The sequence below is a fragment of the Cyrtonyx montezumae genome, unplaced genomic scaffold, assembly GCF_038088225.1.
Source record: "Cyrtonyx montezumae isolate F1298 unplaced genomic scaffold, pur_monq_1.0 scaffold_29, whole genome shotgun sequence".
Classification (NCBI taxonomy): Eukaryota; Metazoa; Chordata; class Aves; order Galliformes; family Odontophoridae; genus Cyrtonyx; species Cyrtonyx montezumae.
The window spans coordinates 2,625,998-2,649,448 of NW_027072033.1; the positions used below are offsets into that span (position 1 = coordinate 2,625,998).

The 23,451-nt window shown below is 39.3% G+C and overlaps 1 protein-coding gene across 2 annotated transcripts in view; it reads right to left on the reverse strand.

Moving 5' to 3' along the window:
* Window positions 1–23,451, reverse strand: part of MAMDC2 (MAM domain containing 2) — a 65,399-nt gene that overhangs the window by 14,474 nt on the left and 27,474 nt on the right. For both annotated transcript variants that reach the window (XM_065740595.1, XM_065740596.1), the window contains exons 3-9: window positions 12,332–12,597; window positions 11,389–11,473; window positions 10,291–10,428; window positions 8,761–9,017; window positions 6,467–6,560; window positions 3,843–3,989; window positions 2,723–2,988 (exon numbers count right to left, since the gene is read on the reverse strand). In XM_065740595.1, coding sequence (XP_065596667.1) covers window positions 2,723–2,988; window positions 3,843–3,989; window positions 6,467–6,560; window positions 8,761–9,017; window positions 10,291–10,428; window positions 11,389–11,473; window positions 12,332–12,597 — 1,253 coding nt within the window. The remainder of the gene's footprint in view (window positions 1–2,722; window positions 2,989–3,842; window positions 3,990–6,466; window positions 6,561–8,760; window positions 9,018–10,290; window positions 10,429–11,388; window positions 11,474–12,331; window positions 12,598–23,451) is intronic.

The following is a 23,451-nucleotide window of genomic DNA, read 5'->3' on the forward strand; positions in this document are numbered from 1 at the left end:
TTTTCTGGATGTGAAGGCACACTGCTTTCTCGTAATCTGTTTGACATCCACCAGAACCCCCAAGTTCTTTTCAGCTGAGCTGAGCTCTTATCTTTTTGCTCCCCATCTTGTACTGATAGTGGGTGTTGCCACAACCAAGATGCAAGACCTTGCATTTGGCTTTGCTGAATCTCATGAAGTTCACCTAGGCCCAATCCTCAATTCTGTCTTGGCCACTCTGAATGGCATCCTACCCCTCAGGCACATCAACCATACCTCACAACTTGGTGTCATCTGCAAACTTGATGAGAATGCACTCAATTCCACTGTTGATGTAATTGACTAAAATATTAAAATGCATTAGTCTCAGCACTGACCCCTGAGGGATACCACTTGTCACAGATGTCCACCCAGACATAGAGCCATTGACCACTACTGTCTGGGTACAATTACGCAACCTGCCCCTTGTCCAACAAACAAAGCAGTCCATATCTTCGTATCTTTCCAATGTGAAATGAAGGATATAATGGGGGACTGTGTCAAAGGCCTTACTGAAGTCTGAATGGATGACATCAGTGGCTCTTCCCTTGTTCACTGGATACAGTTACACTACCATAAAAAGCCACAAGGTTGGTGAGGCAGCACTTGCCCTTGCTGAAGTCATGCTGATTGCTCCATATCACCACCCTGTTTCATATGCTTAGCATGGCTTCCAGAGGATCTGTTCCATGATCCTCCCAGCAAGGTAACAGGCTTCAGCCCAGGCTAAGGCTTCATCCCCCAAAATATGCAGTTATTCTGCTAAAAGGTATCCAAATTATGATATGCCAAAATCTAGAGTTCTCTTAAGCCTCATAAATCTCACTTTTTGTAATACCCAAAGAATGAAACCTTAAGAGAAACACTGTGCATCTTCTTTCTGTGGTAAAGAAGGCTTTTTCCTCACAAGACCCGAAGAACCCACTGCACTTTCTTGAGATTTGCCATAGGCCAAAGTACTCCACTACTGCAGAGCATGGTGTTTCTTCTCTTCTGCAAACCTTTGGTCTCAGAAGCAGAGTGGGTATTCCATTGACTTCGTTCTTCTCTCCCGCAATGCTCTCCCCATCTACTACTGCATATAGGCACACTAGTAGCTACAGACATTAAAGCTGCAATTTAAAGAAAGGTTTAAAAGCTTTCCATCCCAGGCAAGCTTCTTCACAAGTATTTCAGATACTTTGATTTCTAGGAAAACATAAAAATAGTTCTTCATAAATCCACACTGGAAAAGATTTTTCCTGTAAATGTCATACACTAAGAACACCTGCCACCTCCAAGACTATAAATCACGTTTTAAAAGTCATGTTCAGCTGTCATCACTACTCATACATAGCGTACGCTGTTTAAGCTACCCAAGCTTTTTAGAAGTGATTAAAAAATACAGAAACAGTAAATAGCGAAAGTATATTATATATTATACACTTGCCTTTTTAACCAGTATCTTTTCGTGTTTTTCCTTCTTGTTTTTAAGAAAAAGAGGGAGAGAGAAATGCACTTTTCTGCAAATATTTTGGGGTGACTTTTCTATTACTAAGTTTTTTGGAAGTAACAATACCCTAAAATTGTTTCTTTCTATACGGTTTGAAAGGGCATTAGACATTCTGTTATGTTTTATGTGTAAAAATAGAAAAATTCAAAAATCATCTATTTTTAATTTAACAAGTAGCTAAACTACCCAACAATTATGATTTGAATTTTCAGTGTAGATTTCCTTTCTAACACACTGAAGCAACTTTTCTCTTAAATTTTCTTTTGACAGTGCATTTATCTTCAGACAAATTTTTTCAAAAAAAAAGTTACACTAAGTAACTTCTGTCATGTCAAAAATTACAGTGGGGGAAATGCTTCAGATATTTATAACTGAGAAATACTTTTGTTTGAAGAGTTACTAGCAAAAACTTTCATTGGTCTGTGGCATAGTATCATCACATTCTGAAAAAAAAGCTGGATTTATCTTTGTAGTCTCAGGAAGCCATCCATCTGGTTCTCCTCAGGTGACTCAAAGATAGCAAAAAACCATCACAGAAATCAGGATAACTGCAGAAATAGCTCTTACACAAATTTGTGTGAGGCACCTGAGAAAAGTGAATCTTTGAAACAAGTGTGCAGATGACAAATATTAGCAGCTTGAGCACTTATTCAGGAAGTGATATTAAATAATGTATGATTACTAACCAATCACTGATTATTGCTCGCTAAGGTAACAAAATGGCCCCTCCAACCAGATGCTGTCTACTGTTCTAAGTTACACTGACTTCTGTTTTCATATTTTAACCCAGTTGCTCATTTATAAAAGTAGGATCCACTTCCCATTCTGAACAGAACTTTGAGTAGCACAGAATTTTTAATTACAGTCTGTAATTCAGTTGGAATAACATACAAAACAAATAAACAAAAATGCATGAACATAAAGCTCACTTAGAAACCAAGATACTGCACTTCCCCAGTGAAGTATCTGTGAATACTATGACTTTCCTTCAGGACACAGAGGCACTTCCCTGCACCTGCTTTACTGGTCAGGGCTAGTAGAAGTGAGTCTGCAAAGAAGAACACTCCTCAACCATACTGTCTAAGGAACTTTATTTCATGTTGCAGGTGTGGCTCACTTGGGTTTACTCCTTGGATAAGAGAGTTCCCTGAAAGGAAAAGGCATGGAAAAACTCCATCTACAATGCTGCATATATGAAGAGCTGGCTCTTACCTTGCAAGGCATAGGTTTTTTGAAGGAGATTTCAGCTTGAGTCCAAACACCCTTTGGAGAGTCCAAGACAGACCAGATTTTCTCTTGAACCACATGATTCTCTTCGAAGATGTAAACAGCAAGGGTGCCACTCATTTTGAAAAAACCATACAAGGCGTAATAAAAACGCAGACAAAATTGCAAGTTTCCTGGAAGGGTTGGGCCATACAGACGTCCAATGTACCCAGGCTGTGATGTAAACTTTGTGTTTGCCAGCAAGTAATAACCTGCAAGACAGTGCAACTCATGAGTATTTCTCATATAACAAACAATCAGCATAGCTTATTTGCTATTAAAGCCCTTCCAGTTACTGAAACAATTTTTAGTTGTAGAAAGTTTCTACTGGCAGGAGACAGACATTGAAAGGAAACAAGATTTTTTTCCTAAAAACACACTTGCTACTTCAAACTAAACTGGTACATGAGTAAGTTACTAGAAATAAGCACTCTTCAAATATACATGGAAATATTCTCTTGCTAGAAGTCCAAGTATTTCAAAGGTTCTCCTCTGAGAAAAAGGAATAAAGGACGGGACACAGAGCATGTCATGAAACAGGTGAGGCTTCATCCTACGGATTAATAACCACAAATGCTCTATATTAGGGCACGTATGAAAAGCACTACATCAAGTGGCAGAAGATGTTTTCAGAACTTAGCAGCAGGCTTTTCAATATGTGGTTTCAAATTCTTCCCTTAGAGACACCAACTGTTCTATGCCTGGAAGAACTGAGAGCCCAGCTCTCCTCTTTGTTACAATCAATGCATTAAGCCACTAGCATATTTGCCTGCATGTTTTTGTGGAGTCATAGTGTAGGCAACTCAGTGCAGCTCAGTGACACTTCTGTGATTTATGGCCTGCATGACCTTTCAACCAGTGACATTCCCACTTTGCATCCAGGCCCAGGCACAGCCAGAGTCCTGGTTAAAAGTGTTGAGGTATGCACTGATTTTTCATGGTAAGTATTTACAGCAAGGTAAGCTAACCAGCGTGCCAATGACCTTATTGAGATGTGACAATTTAAACAACTCACTGACTTTCATATCCAGTTTGACTCTTCCAGTGGAAAGGAGTTCTGACTTACCAAACCCAGTAGTGTGATCTCCTGCTCTATATACATTGCGCTTCACTTTCACTCTGCTCCATCCTGGGACATCCTTGTGGTCCTGGTAAAAATTACACAGGTCTTCCTCAAAATTGCAGCCTGCGTCAGCAGGATTGAAGAGAATTCCTAAAAGACAAATGTATATGACCTCTTATGAAGAGCATGGTATAACAAGCATAGATTAAAAGAAGTGTGACAAAGTATACTCTGTTTCATCTTTCTTTGCATTACAGAAGAATATGTAATAGTGTTACAGGCATATGATGAAAAGTCACACTGACATCAAGCTATTCATTTTATACCACGAGTGGATGCTATTTACTTACATTTTTGCTGGAGGAAAAAAAGAAAAACCTTCCTGACAGTCCCTATAGAATATAAATACATTACAGACACAAAAAGAAGATTCCTCCTTCAGGACATAATGCACAAAGACATTCAAACATCTGTTTTCATCCTGCTCCCTTAATCAGAATATATTTGGACAGTGAGTGATACTTGGACTGTGAGTATGCACGCATATCACGCTGTTAGATTTTCATTTCTGTTCCCAATGGGATAACTTTCCAACATAAACATTCAGTATTTTCTTGAACAGCACCTCTCTCAAAACTGCTTTGTAGTAATGCATAATGTGCATGCATATACATGCTTTGAGTGTATCAGTCAAATAGCTTTTGGGTTGTGAACCACCTCAAGGCTATTGACTTCATTCATTTTAGCTCTACAGCAAAGAATGCTGCACTGTTTATTGGAAGACCTGAGGACAGCTCTCTTTACCTGCAGTAAAATGGTACTATTCTCTACCTCTTTAATGCCTCTTCAGTTGATTGCTGCAGGTGCTGAGTGAAGAAGGGGACAAATCCAAAGCGACCATGCAACTTTTGGCTAGGTCAGCAGTCTGAACCCTGTGAACACCACTCTATAGCAGCATGCATGGCTCCTCTGCATGGAGGTAAAGCAGGATCCCGAGGAAGTGACAGGGACATGGGCAAACAGCTCCAGGATAAGCAAAATTTTGAGATGCCTTCAGCCAGAACTATGTGCTACCTAGGTGACCTTCTCAGCCTACAGAGAAATAGGTGGCAGCCCTGCCCCTGCATTCATCACCAGAGAAAGTGCACAGTGGAAGCACTACCTGGCTCATAAAGCATGAGCGCTTATCTTTAGATTCAACCTTTGTTGAGCAAGTATACTACTCTAGTATCTTTCACTCAGACTATTATTGAGATCTTCACTGACCAAAACTTTTGGAAAGTTAAAGAAAAATTTAATGCTGTAATATACACCTCTGTGGTTTGGTACAAGGAGAAAGAAGGTTTCTTGATTTTTCACATCTCTACTTGAGGTAATTTGAAACAGGAAGTAAGTCTGAAGGATTAATCAGTACCTAAATGTATTATCAGCAATCTATTATGGAAATGATTGACATTCATTTCAACCCACAAATTAAAAACATACAAATCAGAGCTATTAAGCAAAGCTCATCAACTTCACTAGTTTGAGTGGATTTACAAGTGGGCTATTATACCACAACAAAATCAGAGTTGAGCAGAAAATACAATGTAATATTCCACGGCTCACTGCACATTAGCTATCTTTAAAATGGAAAACAGAGATTAGCACACAGCTCCAATCCATGGCATACTGCAAACCTAAGTTGGGATTTTTGCTGCAAAGGAAAACAAAAACAGAAGAAACATTGAAGAGATAATGAAACAGCTAGACTTACTATGCCAAAAGTGAATGATTTATAATATATATTATAACATATAATAAATATATAACTTAATATGTCATAATATGCCTCCTATTGATATTTGAACAATGCAGGTAAAGCTAGAACAGACTCCAAGTGATAAAAAAACACAATAATCTCTTTTTCCTCAATCACTTAGAAAGACTAGCCAAAAATTCAAGCTCATGACCAAAAAGAATGAATGGGCTCAGTGGAAAACCACTAATTTGCTTCTGACAATTGATCAGCAGTAGCAATAAAAAACAAGAACAGACTGAGTTAAGAGGCTGCACTCACAAGAGACAGTCGCTGGTCTCATACGCCCATACTGCAGAGGTTGTGAGGACTTAGCTGAATTCTGCTGCTGTGAAAGTCTAGTAACATCCTGACAGATGTGCCACTCCTTGTGGGAAATAACACCGCTTGGAATTGCATAGACATAACAGCTCCTGTTTTGGCTCTGAAGAACACCACAGGGCATGTGGATGGAGGAAGATATTCCCTGCATCAGTAAAAGTGAAATCCCTATGACATTTGTCTCCTTATCCTACAGCAGCTGTGGAGTCCCCAGGACTTCCCCCAGCACTGAGTCCAACACACTGGCTGCAGAACCTGGAGGCACTGTCACCAGAGAGGGAGCACTAAGGACTGGTTTCCAGATTAGCTCATCAAGTGGACAGCGTTGTCTTTATCTGCCCTACAGTGCTGTCCTGTCAGCAGGGAAATAGAAGCCCAACAGGCGTTGGACAGATAAGATGGCAGCATTTGCACATAACTACCAAATACTGCAAAGACTGACGCGGGCAGTTCAAGGAAGCAAAGCAAGGGAGAAAAGAAGGATGGCAGACAGTAATAAAACTCATACCTGTCTGATTGCTGCAGTAAACTGGAGAGAAAGAAATGTCATCGAGAGCAACATAGCCTCCATTGGCACTGTTGAAAGCAACTTCAAATACTACCTGAAAATAATAATAATTTGTTGTTCATCTAGTATCTACACAACAATAATTTTGGTACACATCTTCATTTATAGAATTCTGACTGGATCTCCCACACAGACTCTACTGCACCTCAGACAGCACTGCAGGTCTGGGGACAAAATGAATTACATCACTTATTTATAATGACTTATTTATGATATAAATTCAAATCTGACCCATCCACCGAATCTCTGCCCATCCAAAGTCATGGGGAAATTGAAGAACAGAACTCTGATGCTGCTATATGAAACCTCAATTTTAAACATGCAGTAAGGCTAATCTAATGATACCATAGCAAGCCAGTATTCAGCCTTTATTGACTGTGATCCCAAAGCTGCCTAGTTATTACTGTATCTATCTTGATCAAGAGCTAAAACCAAACTGCATGTATTACTCTGCATGAATTGTTGTTACTGCATTAACTTTTCTCTAAGCATCCTCAGGCATTGAATCCCATGTCTTGGAACCAGCTGGAATGGAAGTTTTCCTTTTAAAAAATCAGTTAAGAACTAGAAAAGCTATTACTTGCTTTGTTTACTACAAATCAAACACTGTGGCTATTCTGCCATTCCCAAGGGACATCATTTCTTCAAGTAAGGGGAGAATAGTCCATAACTCTTGAGGAAGTGTGTTAAAATTTATCTTAAGTATCAAAGCACCAACTTACAGGAAACCTCTGAGAAAAGGCCTGAATCACTGCACAACCCCAAGGACAAAATACGGATATATGGACAAATGCTTCCACAGTGTGATAGCACTGTCTGTAATTTGTTGCCTACAGATGGGAATCAAACTAGGAGAGCTGTGTAAGAAACCAGAAAGATTTCCTCTAGCCAGATGAAAAGAATTATTGTGAAGGAACCGAAAAAAATATATATATAAAAGCAAGGTTTAATTTCATTCATATGAAATTATCTCTAAATTAATGAGGATACTGGATTACATAAAAATTTCTGAAGCAGAATAGAGGCCCATCTTGCCCAGTATTTGTTTTCAGCAGAGGTCACCTATAGAAAGAACTGTAGATGCTAACAAGCTTTTCGTTATTCCTTGACATGGCATTCCTAATTGACTGTCTGTTCCTTCAATTTGTCTAATCAGCTTTTGAACTGGTCAAAATAATGGTATCCCTAGTATGCTGGGGGATTGAGTTCTACTGTTTAGTTATGGTATGTATGACAATGTTCTCCCTTTGGTTTATTTTAAAACTGTTAGCTTATAATTAAGAATCTGGAACACCAATGCAAAGTATGAGAAACAGTTAACAGTCAAGCTTTTTCTGTGTCATTTATGATTTTTGTAAACCTCTACTACATTCTACTTTGGTTTTATTTTTTTGTAGTTTGAGGCCAGGACTTGTTATTTTGTTCATGTAACTTATTTATCCTCATTTCCTTCCCATATTTCCAGTAATACTCATTTTTAACTGAAAAGATTGGAGCTGTGGACTCAACTGACCACAGCCAATAGGCACCCTGTGCATTCATCCATCCTATGGTTTGCTGCTTATTACTGTATAATTTCCAACACTCAAGGTGGTTTTTTGATTGCCATTAAGAACTGAGGTAATGTTTTCACAAAACTAACCACAGTAATTCCAAGGTCTAAGAGATCATCAAAGAATTTGCCACCAGTTATGCTATAGTGGCCATGACAAAGCAGAACCTGATTCCTTAGATGCATGAGGGAGGATGGCATATGGCAGAGCACAGGCCTTGGGCTTCAGCAGGGCAGGTTTTGAGTCATTCAAGGAACTGCCAGGTAGGATGCCATGGGTAGCAGCTCTGAAGGCAGTTCTGAACACAGGAAAACTGCTCAGCTTCAACTGTTCGTTTTTTTTTACTTACACACCCACTGACATACTAAGATGGTTTGACAATTTCTGACTTGTAAAGAAAGGCAGCAATGTGGGAATTCCTCTCAAATTGCTCACAGTGCACATAGATGCAAGACAAATTTGACTTCTTTGCTTTCCAAGTTCACTAATTGGAAGTATTTGTGCACTTCTAATATTTCACCCTGATTGGAACCCTAGATACTTAACGCACACTTTTCTTCTGTGTTTTTCTTCTGTGGTAGTAGGTATGTTATGATACTCAGTTTCCTCAAAAACAGATTATCAGTTGACAGAAATATGAAACTAAAATACAGAAATAATGTACAGGAATGACTGTTTTACCTCCATTGGGTATGGCGCACTGAAGTCAACTTCAGCTAATGCCCAGTCTGCAGTTGAGGCACTGTCTGTTTTCCAGATCTCTTCATAGAAGCCACTTATATCTCTCAAGTAAAGAGTAAAAACAATGCTGCTCTCCTGCTTAAGTTGATAATAAAAAGATAAGCACCCAGACATCGGAGCCGTAGTCTTTGGTGAGATTAGCTGAGCCACTTCCTGAAAATGTTTGACGTACACAGAGTCTACATACATGTAGTGACCTAAAAGTATAAAAGAAACGTAAAATAAGGACACATTTGAAAGGATACCAATTAAAAGAAGTATAAAGAGGTGAGCAAGGACTAGGTATATATTTGTACTGCTTGGAAAACAACAGTTAGTTCTGAGTAAACATCAGTAACTCCAAGATTTTTCTTTCTTGTTTCTTCCTCTATACAACCCAAAGTAGTTTCAGTAAAAACTAATACTCCCAAACGTTTGGTACAGTATTTAATCTTTATCCAAGCATGACATCTACTGAGCTAAACTAAGTAAATGAACAAGACTCACTTGTTTTGCTCAGCAGATCATTTAATGTAATGAATTCACAAACAGCCTGTAATTCTGCACATTCCTCACTCTGTATAAAGCTACTTGGCCTACCTAAGGTCTGGTTTCTAAATGTTTTATCTTCTTTGCAAAATCCTTAAAAAATATTTTTTCTGAGAGATTCTTTAACAGAGAGATTGAGAAGCATAAATATGTATATATATACACAGATAAGTAAAATCCCTTACTCAAAACAGCCAATATGGTGTGCGCACAGATGCTTAGTGTATAGAATCTCAAACTGATTTTAGAAAATCTATCTTGATTTAAGCAGGACACATGCATGTTTACAAAAATGCCATACATGTACAGTATTTTCCTTTCTACACTCCTATGAACATAGCATCATACAATACTGGTTGATAAATTTAAAAACAGTTTTTCAAAGTAGAAAATATAAGTAAAACAAAGTGCTAAAATGACGGGATGCTTCAGTACGGACATAGCAAACCTTTTACTTTTTAGCAAACCCATACTTTTTAATATGTTGAAGGTCCATGTGTACCATAGTTGAAGTTTTGGTAAGTTCAACTTCCATGAAAATTTTTCCTATTATTTAAGCAGTTATGCAGAGCTGGACTGATACTCTGTACTCAACTCATACAATTGTGAAATAAAATACAAAGGCACAGCGGCATGAGTTAAGGAAAAAGTATCAGCCTCACTTTTCATGATATAATTCCTTGTATTAACAAAAACCCAACATTGTTTGAGGCGCACAGTGCACTGCAGCAAGCTGGATTCCTCATGTCTCATCTGCAGCAGTATTTCATACAACACTACATCAAATATTAAGATATCCACTCTTTTGTCAATCATTCTTCCTGCACTCAATTCCAAGAAAAAAAAGAAATAATACATATATATAATTTGCAGTATATGAGACACATAAGGGTTAGAGATTCAACTTTTCTTCTGTACTTCTGTTTTACATTCGTTGCTTACCCAATTCACTGTTAAGTGTGTGGTCTTTGGGAAGGATAGACTGGGAATTGCGAATGTTTCCACCTCCAACAAACCAGTTCACATTGGGGTTCCAGCGGTTCACGAAGCCACAAAGATGATTTTCTTCAAAGTCACATTCTGCAATTGCAAACACCATCGCAATGCACATATTTTCTTTGCAGAAGCTAGAATAAATGCCATTGCTAAGCACTGGCTGGTTTATATACAGCAGTGCACAGAACATCTACATTTATAAAAACAGACACACCAGTTAAAAGTTTATAATAAACAGAAGCAAACAGTGACAATTCTTGACCACTGCTGTAAAGCACACATTCTCATCTTGTTCAGTCCAACCTCTCAGTTCATTATTTGGTAATACACAGCTGCTGTAATTTAGAACCAAATAAAACATATTTTAAACATTCCATCTTCTAGTACTTACTGAAGAGCCAGAGTAAAAATCTCATTTGTAAAGCAAGGATGGCTGAAAGTAGGGCAGAAATAGTATTTCATAGCAGTGACAAGATTATTTCCTTTGCAGACCCAACAAATTGTTAACAGTTCAGTTGGACTCAATCAGAGCTCCCCAGAAACTGAAAGGACTTTTGGCCTTTCAGGCACTGAAATTTTTTAATATGGCAGTTCTGGGCAAATTTCATGAGAAAATAGCAATCAGTGTAAATATCACATCTTTTACTCTACAGTCAGCAGCATGCCTTTGTAAAGAAACATGGGGTGGCAGACAGTGAAAATTATATCACAGCTGTTAAGTCTAATGTTTGCAGAAGTCTAGTATTGTAAAAGCATAACATTTGGTCCTGCTCAAACAATAAGCAGCTCAAGAACAGAATGAATCATTGTATTTGAAATGTTTATATTACTAGAGGGATGAGTAAATACAAACACATATTAGTGTCCACAGTCTTAAATTAAAACCAATGAAATATGTACACTGAATATGACAGTTAACTTCTCAACAGGATAAAAACTATTGTTTTCTTTCCTAAATTGAAACCTTTAATTCAAGTTTTAAAACAGCCAGCAAGACATTTTCTTCTATTCAGAGAAAAGAGGAACTGAGCAGAAAGTACTCACCAATACAATATCCAGGAGTTATTTTTATTTCAAAAACTGCTATACTGGCAGATTTATCTTGTCCCATTTCAGCTTCTAGTACAATCTGCACAACATAAACCATATTGTAGATTTTAGAGCACCAGAATGCCCATTTCAACCCTGGACATTTAAACCAGATAAATGGGTGAAATAACCTATGTAGGGAAATACCACTCTTTCAGTCAGGAGAGGTACTTTTGCTGAAAGGCTTGTTGGAATGCACTAAAGACAAAGTTAATGCCCTTCTTCGAAGAAAAAAAAAAAAAGTACACTGAAAGAAAACAAAAAAAAAATGAGACAACGCCAAAATGGCATGCACTTCATTCAATGCAAAAAGGAATGTAAATAGATTCCTCAGCACTGCCTATATAGGGAGTTACTGTAACAAACAGAGTATAATAGTGTTTGGGTAGATATACTCTCCTCCTCTAAGCTTTTGACCTTTACCTCTTCCAGAATAGCACAGGGCAGGAAAGAGAGCACACTGGCAGACCTAGTACCTGAGAGATCACATATCTGCCACAGGACAACAGCAGCTGTGTTGAACTACCAAGAAATGCAGCGTCCATGCTGCTCTGTCTCAGTCAGCTCTGCTTCCCAGTGAGCCCACAATGCCTTTGCTTGGAAGAGCACTTAATGCCGGACTCAAAACAGTATTACTCGGTGATTTATGTATAGAAGAGGATAAGTAACTCATACATTGCTAGCTCACATCCAGATGCCTTAGAACAAGCACATAGCATCTCAGCATGATGGAGTGCATCTCTGTTCCATCTAGAAAGAGTACACTGAAAACCACACATTCCGTGGAACAAGAATAGGAAGAATAAGACCAAGAGTGGAAATGTTTGAAAAGCAATTCATCCACCCCAGTGTGTACACAATAAAGCCTGTGGTGGTTATCTTTGAAAATCATGCTTACCTTGTATTTCTTTGTGCTGTTTGTTAAATCTAAACTAGCTATGAGCCAACTATCTGAAGGCTCCTTGGCTGACCACAGCAAACTATCAAAGCTCTCTCCTTCTTTCCTCATATACAAGTTGAGCCTGGCAGGATCCAGTGAAGTCACTGAAGCTGTCGATATCTGATAAATCAGTCTGATGCAGCTCCACTCTTCAGAATATAGGTCAGGACTGAAGAGCACAGCCTTCTCACCCTCATAAGATGTGTCGACAGAAATGTAATGTCCTAGAAATAAAACCAGACACACATCAGACTTCTTAATTAAATACTGTCATCCAAAACTGGTAGCTATAGACAAACAATTTGATTAAAAGATAATCTACACAAGAACATATTGCAGGAATGTTTAGTTAGATTTACAGATCAAAATTTTCTTACTTTGTTTTTCTATTTGATATTTAAAAGCAATCTTGTAAAGAATCCCTGATTTCAAAGAAGAAAATTAAAAGACACTTAAGAAGTACTAACAGGTGCAAATACACTGATTAAGAAACAGTGCTAAGTGTAGTGCTACATTTAAAAGTATCAGTAATGTCAATGGAGTGGGACTACTTCAAAATTAATCTCCAGATCGATATTTTAGAAGCAGAGCCTAAAACATCAGCTTCACTTCAAAAAATAAATAAGTAAATAAATAACAAAAAAACAATAAATGAAAGGAACTGGTGATGAAAAGTTAAGAAAGCATGAAACAAAAAAATACTAAAGAAACAACATGTGAAAAAAAGGAGGCAACAATAAATCACCATGGAACAGATGTCTGGTCTTAACAGACTTCAATAACACATCAAAATCAAGGTCAGGAGCGCATAACGGCATACAGGAATCACAAAAAGCTGGAACTGAATGCCAGAAACAAGTGAAACAGAAACAGAATTTCAAGAGACAAACAAACAAAAAACAAGCTAAGGCACCCTTGGCTGAAATATAATTTGGAAAATGATTCTCCTAACCTGGCAGCCACAAGTATCAGTCAAATAAGAACTGGTACCAGTTCTCAACAGCCAGACTACATGCAAGAGTTGCAAGAGCATGTGAGGATTGTGTCATGTCAGTCTTTCACAAAACAGAATATCACACCTACCTTCTTTCCACCAAGTGTATATTTCTTCTTCAGTCTCATTTTACTCAACCAGAGAAGCCATTCTCAGTTTCTACATGTGTACGCACTTGCTTAGGGTGGACACACCAAGAATCAGAGTGATGATATTTGTACTGTTTGCCTTTGTGGCAAACTCTCTTTTCCCAAGTTTGGCCTGAATCCCCCAACTCAACTGAACCACCCTGAGACTGATTCTTAGATGCTCTCCTATCGCCCTCTCACATTCACAAGTATTCTTTCCACTGTAAAAAAGACATTCAGATGGACAGTCACCACCTCATAAGGCAAACTACAGGCACAGATCTGGTCTATGTAGGTCCTGAAGCCCTCTCCTCAGTGCCTTTGGAAAGATGCCATAAGCAGACAGCAGCTCAGACAACAACTGTTTCCCTGGGCAGCGCACGTTACAACCTCCCACTTCATATGCTCCCTCTATCCCCTAAGGATACTGTACAGAAAATTACCTAATCCAATTATACTGTCCATTCACTACTTACTTACAGGGTAGAATCAGCCCTAAGCAGCATAAGGGACATGTGGACGTGGAAAAGCTGTACTTTATTTCACTTTTAGGGAATTGAATTTCTTTTTCCTCTTATTTTAATTTGTCCTTCTATTTGCTGCGCTAGGATTCAGACTCCTGGTGGAATAGACAAAGTCACCAGTAAACTATAAGTAACTTGCTTCTACAGCAGCATAGCAAAGAAAAATAAATGAAGAAATGTGCATATAAATATGCCTGCCAAATACTGCTACTACCTACAATGTGAGTGCAAGAGAACATCCACCAGCACACAGTTATTCCATCAGTTTGCACAGCATTCATTTCTGCTGTGATCTATTTCAGGGAATGCACACCTTTTCACAAGCATGGAAGACAGAGGGATATTAACAGGCTCTATCAGAAGTCAGACCTTCCTCAAATAATATTTGGTTTGAGTTTATTTAAGTGGCGATATCCAGTTCAGAAACAGACATTGTTTTTGAGCTAGCCTGAATTTAGAACATCTTGGTTAAAAAGAAACCTACAATTCAGAATCCATGCCTGGAAATTTCAGTTTAGATTTCAACCCTATTTTTGTCTAGACTTCATGAGAAATCCCACAAGAAAAAAAAAAAAACCAAAAAAAAAACCCAGAACATTCTTATAACATTCTCCTTTTTTCCGAATAAATTAGCACTGACAAAGGAACACCCATCCACATGAAGACCTCAAATAACCAGCTGTGAGGTTCAAATGGCTGCCTGGCTTAAAGAGTTAATTATAAGTAGACTAAAGTAATTGTACAGAAGTAGTCATTTAAAAAAGGAAGAAAACCTCTTCAGAGTTTCCGGACAGGATTGGTCTGAATCCCCACAGACATGAAAGAAAAGATCATGAACATTCTTTATGACTGAGATCTCCTAGTTCTTTTCTTTTTAAAGATTAATTTGACTTAACTGCTAAAGTCTCCAGAAAATAAGTGCTCTCACCCCAATTTAATAATAATTTTAGCCTGTTCTGGAAAGTTAAATACGTGATTGACTCGACTGAAATCAATGGGATCACTGATAGAGAGTTTTATGTGTACGTTCAAATGCTTTGCTAATCAGGATTACGGAGCCTGGCACATTGCAGAATCAAGCACAGAAAATGCTAATGTTAAACTTCTTCCAAATGAATGCAAGCATTGACTAAATGGCCTTTATACTAAACTGTATCTCAGTAATAGCAATGACATGCTACTGCTGCAGAAAGGAAAGTCTCACAATGCTGACCTCAAGGACTGACACAGAGCGATTGTGAGAGCAAATTAATGCAAAGAGAGGGTTCCTTGGAGTAAAGAAGCAGACAAATTTCCACACTTGTTTGTGGGAGTAACAGAAGAATATTCAGTAGTCCATGAAGAAGTGGATGAAAGCATGCTGCTGTACCCAGAAATTTCTCATTTAAAATGCAACAGGCATCTTCTTTTTGGAGCATGCTATACCAGGCTGTTTTGTTTCTTAAAATCCTCTTCCTTCCAGACACCAAAAGCACTTAATAGAAGTCACTCTGGAGGTATCAGAAGAGTGTTACTCATGAAAATCACTGGAAATACACAAAATGCTGGTACAAGTCTGATGATGCAGGAATACAAATGCAAAATTTCTTGCAATTCCTGTCAGTTACTTAACGAGGGGATAGGTGTAGCCCTCACCAGCATAACTGAGTATGTAAATAAAGAAAGCTGCACATTCTTTCCCCTTTTAGGGAAGGGCATGTTTTTTTGCTGCTATGGTGAAGACATCATACAAGCTTCCTTACAGGTGACAGCAGCACCAGGGACAGCTAACTACCTGTAAGTGCTGGCAGTCAGCAGTCTCCTGGTGTTGGTAAACACTTGCAGCTAGGGGAAGAGATGGGAGAAAGGGGAGCCTTGCATGTATTTCTCTTACCACGCACTCACTGCATCAGCTGGCAAGTAACAGACTTCTCAACCCAGTTTTCTGAAATAATTTTTCACCTAACGTGTACCCTCACTGCTTTCTTCCTGACAGCTGAATCAAACTCTGAACAGGACCAAGCATGTTCTCCTTCCTGCACTGCCTAGTGAAATCTTGAGCCCTGGGTAACTTAGGTCCCAGTGCTGCAAACCAATCCAAACTCAATGCAAATGTGCACCATAGCAGTACTTACAAAACAAAGCCTTTAAAATCCTCCTCAGAGCACATCTATGACCTTGCTTTTCTAATAAGCAGTTCCTTACAGAGCCATTCACTCATATTTTCATAGTCAATATTTAACCTTCTCATCAGTATTATTTACTTACTAAATAGGAATCTATGCATCAGTCAGCAGTGATTACAACAATGGTTTTTAGGGAACTGGCAATACTGCCTTTTCTGCTTTTTCCCTAGTACTGTAAGGGAATGACAGCAATTGATCTCCCCGTAAATAACACAAACAAGGAACAATGCCAGTCACAGGCTAATGAGCTAAACCACACTCCATTAAGAAACTGAAAATATATATACATGTATCAAAACAAACAATTGGGATTACTAAAATTACTAGCTATCTTTTTACTGATGTATTTAGCCTGTAAACACTTGGAAACAACCACAGACATTACACCCTTCAGGGGGCTTTATATCTGTCACAGCTGTTAGCTCAGCTCAGCAACAGTGCAGCCTTACAAGAAAAATGTATATAAATAGCTAGTTCCAAAAGAAACATTAGCAAGGATATATGAAGTAGAAAAGGATTGGGAATTTACATTAGTCATTTATTTATAGGCAAAATTTAAAAGTAATGCCAGTTATGTTTGGATTTCTATATAGAATGAGAAAATATTCTACTGGTTAAAAAAAAAAGAAGAAGCAGAAGCAGAAGCAGAAGCAAAGCAATTCATTCTTACACCACAGCTGGTTAAAGTTGGTTAAAAACACTAATGATAAAAATACTAATAATACCAATGGTCATTTTGAAAAGTGAGTCTGTAGTTGGAGGCTATCCCTGGGAGCAGATTATGCTTAGATGAAGGTTCAAAGTTTGAGTTAGTAACACACAAATTCTCCTATATATTTGAGTGAGATTTTGGCTGAAAAGGTGAAGGCTCATGGAAACTGGAAACCAAAACTTCACATTCAGTACTCTGCTTTTGGTACAGTTTCTTTCTAGAGAAAAGGAATTTTTTTTTTAACTAATATAGCACTTTCTGTTCATTTGTTGTCAGCTATCTGAAAAGATAGAGGAGCATGTGCATCATTGTTAAATTTGCTTTAACTTGGAACAGCTGAGTTTTTTCCAGAGGATATTCTTCTTCCCAAGAATAGTTACAACACATTTTGGTATGGCTTTTTAGGAGGAACAGGAAGAGAAGAATTTCCAAATTCTTTTAGGTAGTATCTTGGGAAAGCAAAAAATTGCATGAGCAAGTGACTTCAATATGAAGAAAACCTTTTCCTCTACAATTCAATGAAGAAAGTCAAATAAACCTCCAAACCATTCAAGCATACAAAAGCTTCAGTCAGGGTGCCACCGTACATCGAGCTCCAGAAAGCATGGCCTGTCACAAGAGCAGAACCTCTGGGCAAGGCCTCCACAGCAGTATATCCCCAGCAGCAGCAAAAAGCAGTGTCTCACAGCACTGTCAGCCAAACAGAGCAGGGGGAAGGAAAGAGGAGGAAGAGGAGGGGGAGAAAGAAGAGGATGTCTGCCCATCTGCTTCATATCCCCCTTGCTGGCCGCAGCTGTCAGATGAGGGAGAGCAGCAGCAGTGTCAGTTGTTGACTACTTCCCCCTGGTCCCCAGGGGACCTATGGCAGCAATTTCTGGCCTGTACAGACAGATGAAAGCACAGCATGCACTGGGCTGACCAGCCAAGTCTAGCCCACATTCATGAACGTAGCAGCTCAGTCCCTGATGCCTAAAATGTCCATGATTAAATCTGCTTGACAAGGCAGCACATACCTGGTCTTTCCATTCCTGCTAAGTCATGATGGAGCTTGTTTATGGAAAACTGTTAGATTCACTGCAGAAGAAATGCACAGCATCCACTGGGACCAATTGTGTTGTCATAAGAAAAAATCTTTTGGTCTTTAAACCTCCCTGTCTCTTATGTAAAAGCAGCTCTGAGAAAGCAGCTGAGGAATAGAGATACAGAAGTGGATAGTGTTGGCTGTACTCATGCCCTGCTGCTGTCTGTGACCAACTCCTGTGTGTTTACAGAGGCAACTCAAGCCTACAGCAAAAGCTCATGGTCCTTTCTGGTCACCAGAAGTCCATTTACCACCCACTGAGGAAGGTAAATGGAGATCTCCTTAAATTCATCTCAATACTATTCCACTTTTTCAGGAAGAACAGCTGGGCTTCCAAGCAACTTCCACAAAGCTGAGCAATATTAAGTCAAAACAAAAAGTATTTTACAAAACAGCACACAGTTGTGGGCGATAAGCATACAGGTAACTCTTTCAAGCAATCATGAACCTTCCTCTGCTGCAGTGACAGCCTTGTCAGCAGGAGATGCTCCTGGCACCTTCAGCCTTTACAAACCAAGGCTCTCTCCCAAAAGTTTGAGCTATCACTTGGGGCCTTCGGTGGTCAAGGATACCAACTGGGTCAGGGTAAAGAAGCTCTCAAAGGCTTGTTACCAACACCATTCCTACATGGAGGCCTTGGATCAACTACCAGCCCCACCCACTGCATTCTCCTTTGCTTCCCTAGAAAATGCAGAAAGACAGTTGTTAGTGAGCCTGTCAAAAACTGTCAAAGTAACACAATATCCTGCAGCTCTCTGTATCTCTGGAGCATGGTCACAGTTACTACCATACTGACAGTGCCTTCTTGCCTTGATCCACTGGCGTGGCTGCAAACGCCTGGCAGTGGTTCAGCTTCTGCTGCTGTTTTATGTTTTTGATTTGGAGGAGTAGCTCCACTACAGGAGTCTCACTGGGGATGCTTTAAATGTACGAGCTTTTGGCCGCAGCTGGGTTATCTCCCTGCTCTCCCTGCAAAGATACTGACATCATGCACCAATTACACTAGATTTTCCGTTTGTTCCAAGCACAACCTTGTCGGCTTGTTTTCATTCACAATGACCTCACTGATTTTTATGTACTTTTCAAGTTTTCTTTCCACTTGTTCCAAACACAACTACGTGGACTTGCAGACTATCCACCTGCTCCAGCAAGCAGTTGTTCAAACCTCTCACATCTCCTTTTCATTCTGTTCATTATATTGCTTCGATAACTCTTTACCTGCTGACATAAAGGATCCCAGATTCCTGTCTGGTATCTCTGATTTTACTTGCAAGAGCTCTTTCAAAAGGCCATATCTGTGATTCTGTGATTCTGTGGACACTTGAGCAGAAAACAGGAAAGACTTGGAGACGCAGAATGTTCTGCTGTGGATTTTTGAACTGTAAATAAGTATTTTAGAAGATACTTTTCTGTAGAAAAGTATTTGGCTCCTCAAAACAGGTTCTGTTGTTTTCAGTAGACAAGGAATATAAAAAAGAACTATGGAAAATAGAAAACCAACAGGCATGCAGATGCACACAGAATTCATTTCTTGTTACGAGCTCCATCTGTTTCCCCTATCAATTACCATAACAAAGTAATGTAACAGCTCTTTCACCACTGCAGGGCTGCCTTCCTTCAACAAAAGAAGGTAAAAATTCAGTCCTACAGTGTTCCCTTGAATTATGCTGTTTGTTAACATTGCTGATGTTCACTGTGGGCGTGCTGGGGTATGCCCATGGCACGTCACTAGCTCTGTTCCACGTTCTGCTCTGACCACCTCTCAGCCTGCCCACAACCAACCAGCCAATCCCTCGTGCATGCAACAGTGATTTTTTTTTAAGATGAAGCCAGCAGACTTGCAACTCAAGCCAAGTTGTTGGTCCCTATCCCACAAAGCAAGCAATAGCAAAACAGCAGTGGCCCAAAACAAATGAGAACAAGAGAGCCTTGAGGCTGGTGCCTACAGGAGAGCAGATTGAGAGCCTGCCCAGGCTGACTTGGCTTGGGTGCAGGGCTGAAACATGCACTGGGGTCCTGAGAAGGCTGCATCACAACCCCTGGGGAAAGGAAAATTCCCAACTGGAACTCTCCCGGAGTGCTTCTACAAACCACCAGTGATGTGCTCTGTAAGAGATTACAAAAGCAAAGCTTTTCTACAGAGATGTTTTCTCCACATTTGCCAAATCACTTGGCCTACTGCACTACAAAAAATAGCTCATCTGCCTAAATACTTGTCTCTCAGCTACATCAGATCAACTAATAAAATGTATCCTCTGCTCACAAGTCTTTTCCCTCCAAGAAAATTCATAAATGTGACAGGCCCAGACAAACTGCATTTACTTTGATGTTCATCTGGGTATTAAGTCTTGCAAAGACCGAAATATTATTTGGTTTTGAAATATTTGGAATAATGATTTAGTTTTACTGCCTTCAAAAAATCCTGAGTGCAGTTTTCTGCTTTCTGTAAGTTTCAAATTTTTTTTAATTTATTCCAGGATCATTAGGATAACAGTAGTGGACAGATCACTGATCTCACATCACAGAACACACATAGAAACACTACCAAACCGGGTTTGTGTTTAGATCCAGGCCTCAAAACAGTTGGCTACAGAAACTGCTTAACGGTGAGCTAATCAGATCCTGATGGGTGCAAACTGTAACTTGGTAGAAGCCTGCCTAGTCACATCACTGCTTTGTAAAAGCTGCTGACAGTGACTGGCTCTTGTTTTGTTTATTACCAGCTGCTGCTGTGTGGCAGCCCCTTAGTTGCTGCCATGTTTACTCAGTGGCTACTCTCGAGTAATCCACTCTAAGTGAGAAAGCAACCACAGTGACTCATTTTCTGTCCCAGCAAGTTTCATCCTAGGAGCATGTAACAGTGAAGATTCAGCATCTGCAGCTACAAAACCTGCAAGGGACAGACACATTGATTGATGCGGAACATAACTAACTCTTATGACCATGGCTAGTATTTCCTGGAGCTCTAAAAACTGTATCCAGCAGTTCTTTCACTTCAAAGATCAGCATCTGGGGCACTGGTTTATGAGGGAGGCCTCTATGCCTGCCATCCTGTACACAGGTCCTGTCTGACAGACAGCTGGTAGCAACTGAGGAGTTGTAAAGACAGACAGCCAAAATCCACACACACACACAAAAAAAAACCAAAACAAAAAAAAAAAAAAAAAAAAAAAGGGTTTTCAAGAGTTTATCGAAACAGCCTCAGGTTAAATAATTGTTATCTCTATAATATCTCAGGCACATTTTACGGGAATGGACAGCAGTTGTACAGTTAATCCTGACATCTACATTTGCCATTTGAACTTTAAATATAACCCGCTTTACAATTACATTCATTAGGTATCAAATCCCCTATGCCCAGAGATGTTTATCAATGGATTTTTCATACAGATATATGCAACCTGCATCAAAAGATTCATATCCATGCTGTATGGTAGATTACACCTATCGGAACCTGAACATGGGGGTTCTGATCACAACCCTACTTCTGCAAGGGAGCTCTTTTCCAAGAACATGAGTAACAGCTTCTGGCCAAGTACTCTGATACAGCTACTGTTAAAAGTGGAAAAAATTAAACTGGAGGTGGACTTTGCAGCCCAAAAAGCCTGGAATTCAATCAAAACTACTGCAACGTTTGATTTTAATTCTTCAAGAATTACCCTCTTCCTTTTTGTTGAGACAATTTTAAAAATACAAATCACTACACATCAAGACAGAAAACTTGCCACGTTTTGGGCTTTTTGTTTTGTTTTTTTTTCCAGAGACTTGGATGTATTGTGAACCCCAGAACAACTCTAAATTTTACAGGGACTGTATATAATCATATATTCCCTGCTGGTCTCAAGGTCCAAAAGATCCCTATGTATTTTACAGGATGCTGTGACCTTCTGTGAGGGAGGCTGGTGCACTATGGCTCCCTCTTCTCTTCTCATGTAGTTGCAAGTCTCTGATACCACTATAAAGTGACTTGGTCGTGGAGCTTTAGCACTCAGTGAACCATCTGAAATACCCAGAGTCACATCTGTGATATTCATCTGGTAACAAAATCAAAAGACTCTCTTGTGCAGGCCTTAGTCTGAGGAAGAAATGGATGCCAATGAACATTTACGAATTTAGGAGACTTAGGAAGAGCACTGGTGTTTTGCTTTCCACAAGGTATCTTACTGCTGACCAACAGAGGTTTCCAACATTTACACAGCCAATCAAATTCTTCACTGGTACTGAATCCAACTCATAAATCACCTGGTATCTGAGTTCCTCTCAGCACATCAGACATCACCTAGAATAAGCACAAGGCTCTAACATCTGTGTGGGCCCCTCCACTCTTCACGCACCTGTCACATGATGGTGTCCCTTGTGCTTCCTCTTGTGCAGCGATGACACATGAGCAAATTCTTCCAGGCACATATTTCTTGCACTTCCCTAGCTGCTGAGGGACATCTGTCATTGCAGATGCTCAGCCTTTATTCTGACAGAGGCCCAAAATATTTCCTTTCTTTCCAGATAACTTTATTAGGGAAATGCTGAAATTCCTGATGAATTTTTGCATGCACCTACATCAACTTCACTCCAAGGCTATCCAGTACTAATTATCCTAAAGCACGTGCTTGCAATGGTATTTATCATATGTTGTTTGAGCTGAAACACACATTTATAACACCTGAGATATATAGTGGTCAGTGGAAAAAATCTATCGGTCTTACTCTGCCAATTCATGAAACTGCTTCCTTCACAATATCCTCACTGACTCCTATTTCATTGCCAAAGTAAGTAGACTTTCCAAACTAGCAAATTTTATGGGTCATTTTATTTTTCTTTACCCCTGTCTGACTATTAAAGCTATTAAGCCTCATTCTACCTACTTTACATCTTAGACGTCCTTGGGTAATCACGCAGGCATTAACAAAGTTGAGGTGATCCAAACAGCTCCATTCAGATGAACTTACCTTAGTATACTCGTGCTGCCAAAACTTACTTGGCACTGAACACTACCCACAGGGAGCAGTTCTCTCACAAGTGTGTGCCCCAATTCATTGCTCAAAACATAATAAAACCTCAAATGACTCCAGTACATTTGACCCTCTATCTTCCCAGTCTGGTGTTGGAACCTGACAGCTGTTACGATGGACAGCTGGGAAAGAACTAAGTGCAAAACAAGCATATTTAGATACTTCCCCTGTGCCCTCTGTCTCAGCCATTTTTCAGCCTGAAGCTGAGTTGTGGTATCAACTGTATCAACAGATGAGCCCAATTTAGCAGCGTGTGCTTTGTATGCATTATAAAATAAAATAAATTACATAGATAACATACTGCAGAAATAACTTTGGTTGATGTACCAAGTTTTGTGTAGTCTTTTTAAAAATGGCTCATAGTGCAGTTTTTCTTCAGAAAGGTGGTTTCTGAGTGTTCTAATTGCCATAAAACATAGTTCCGAAGTTATCTGAGACAAGGCAAAGGCTGGAATGTTTGAAGGT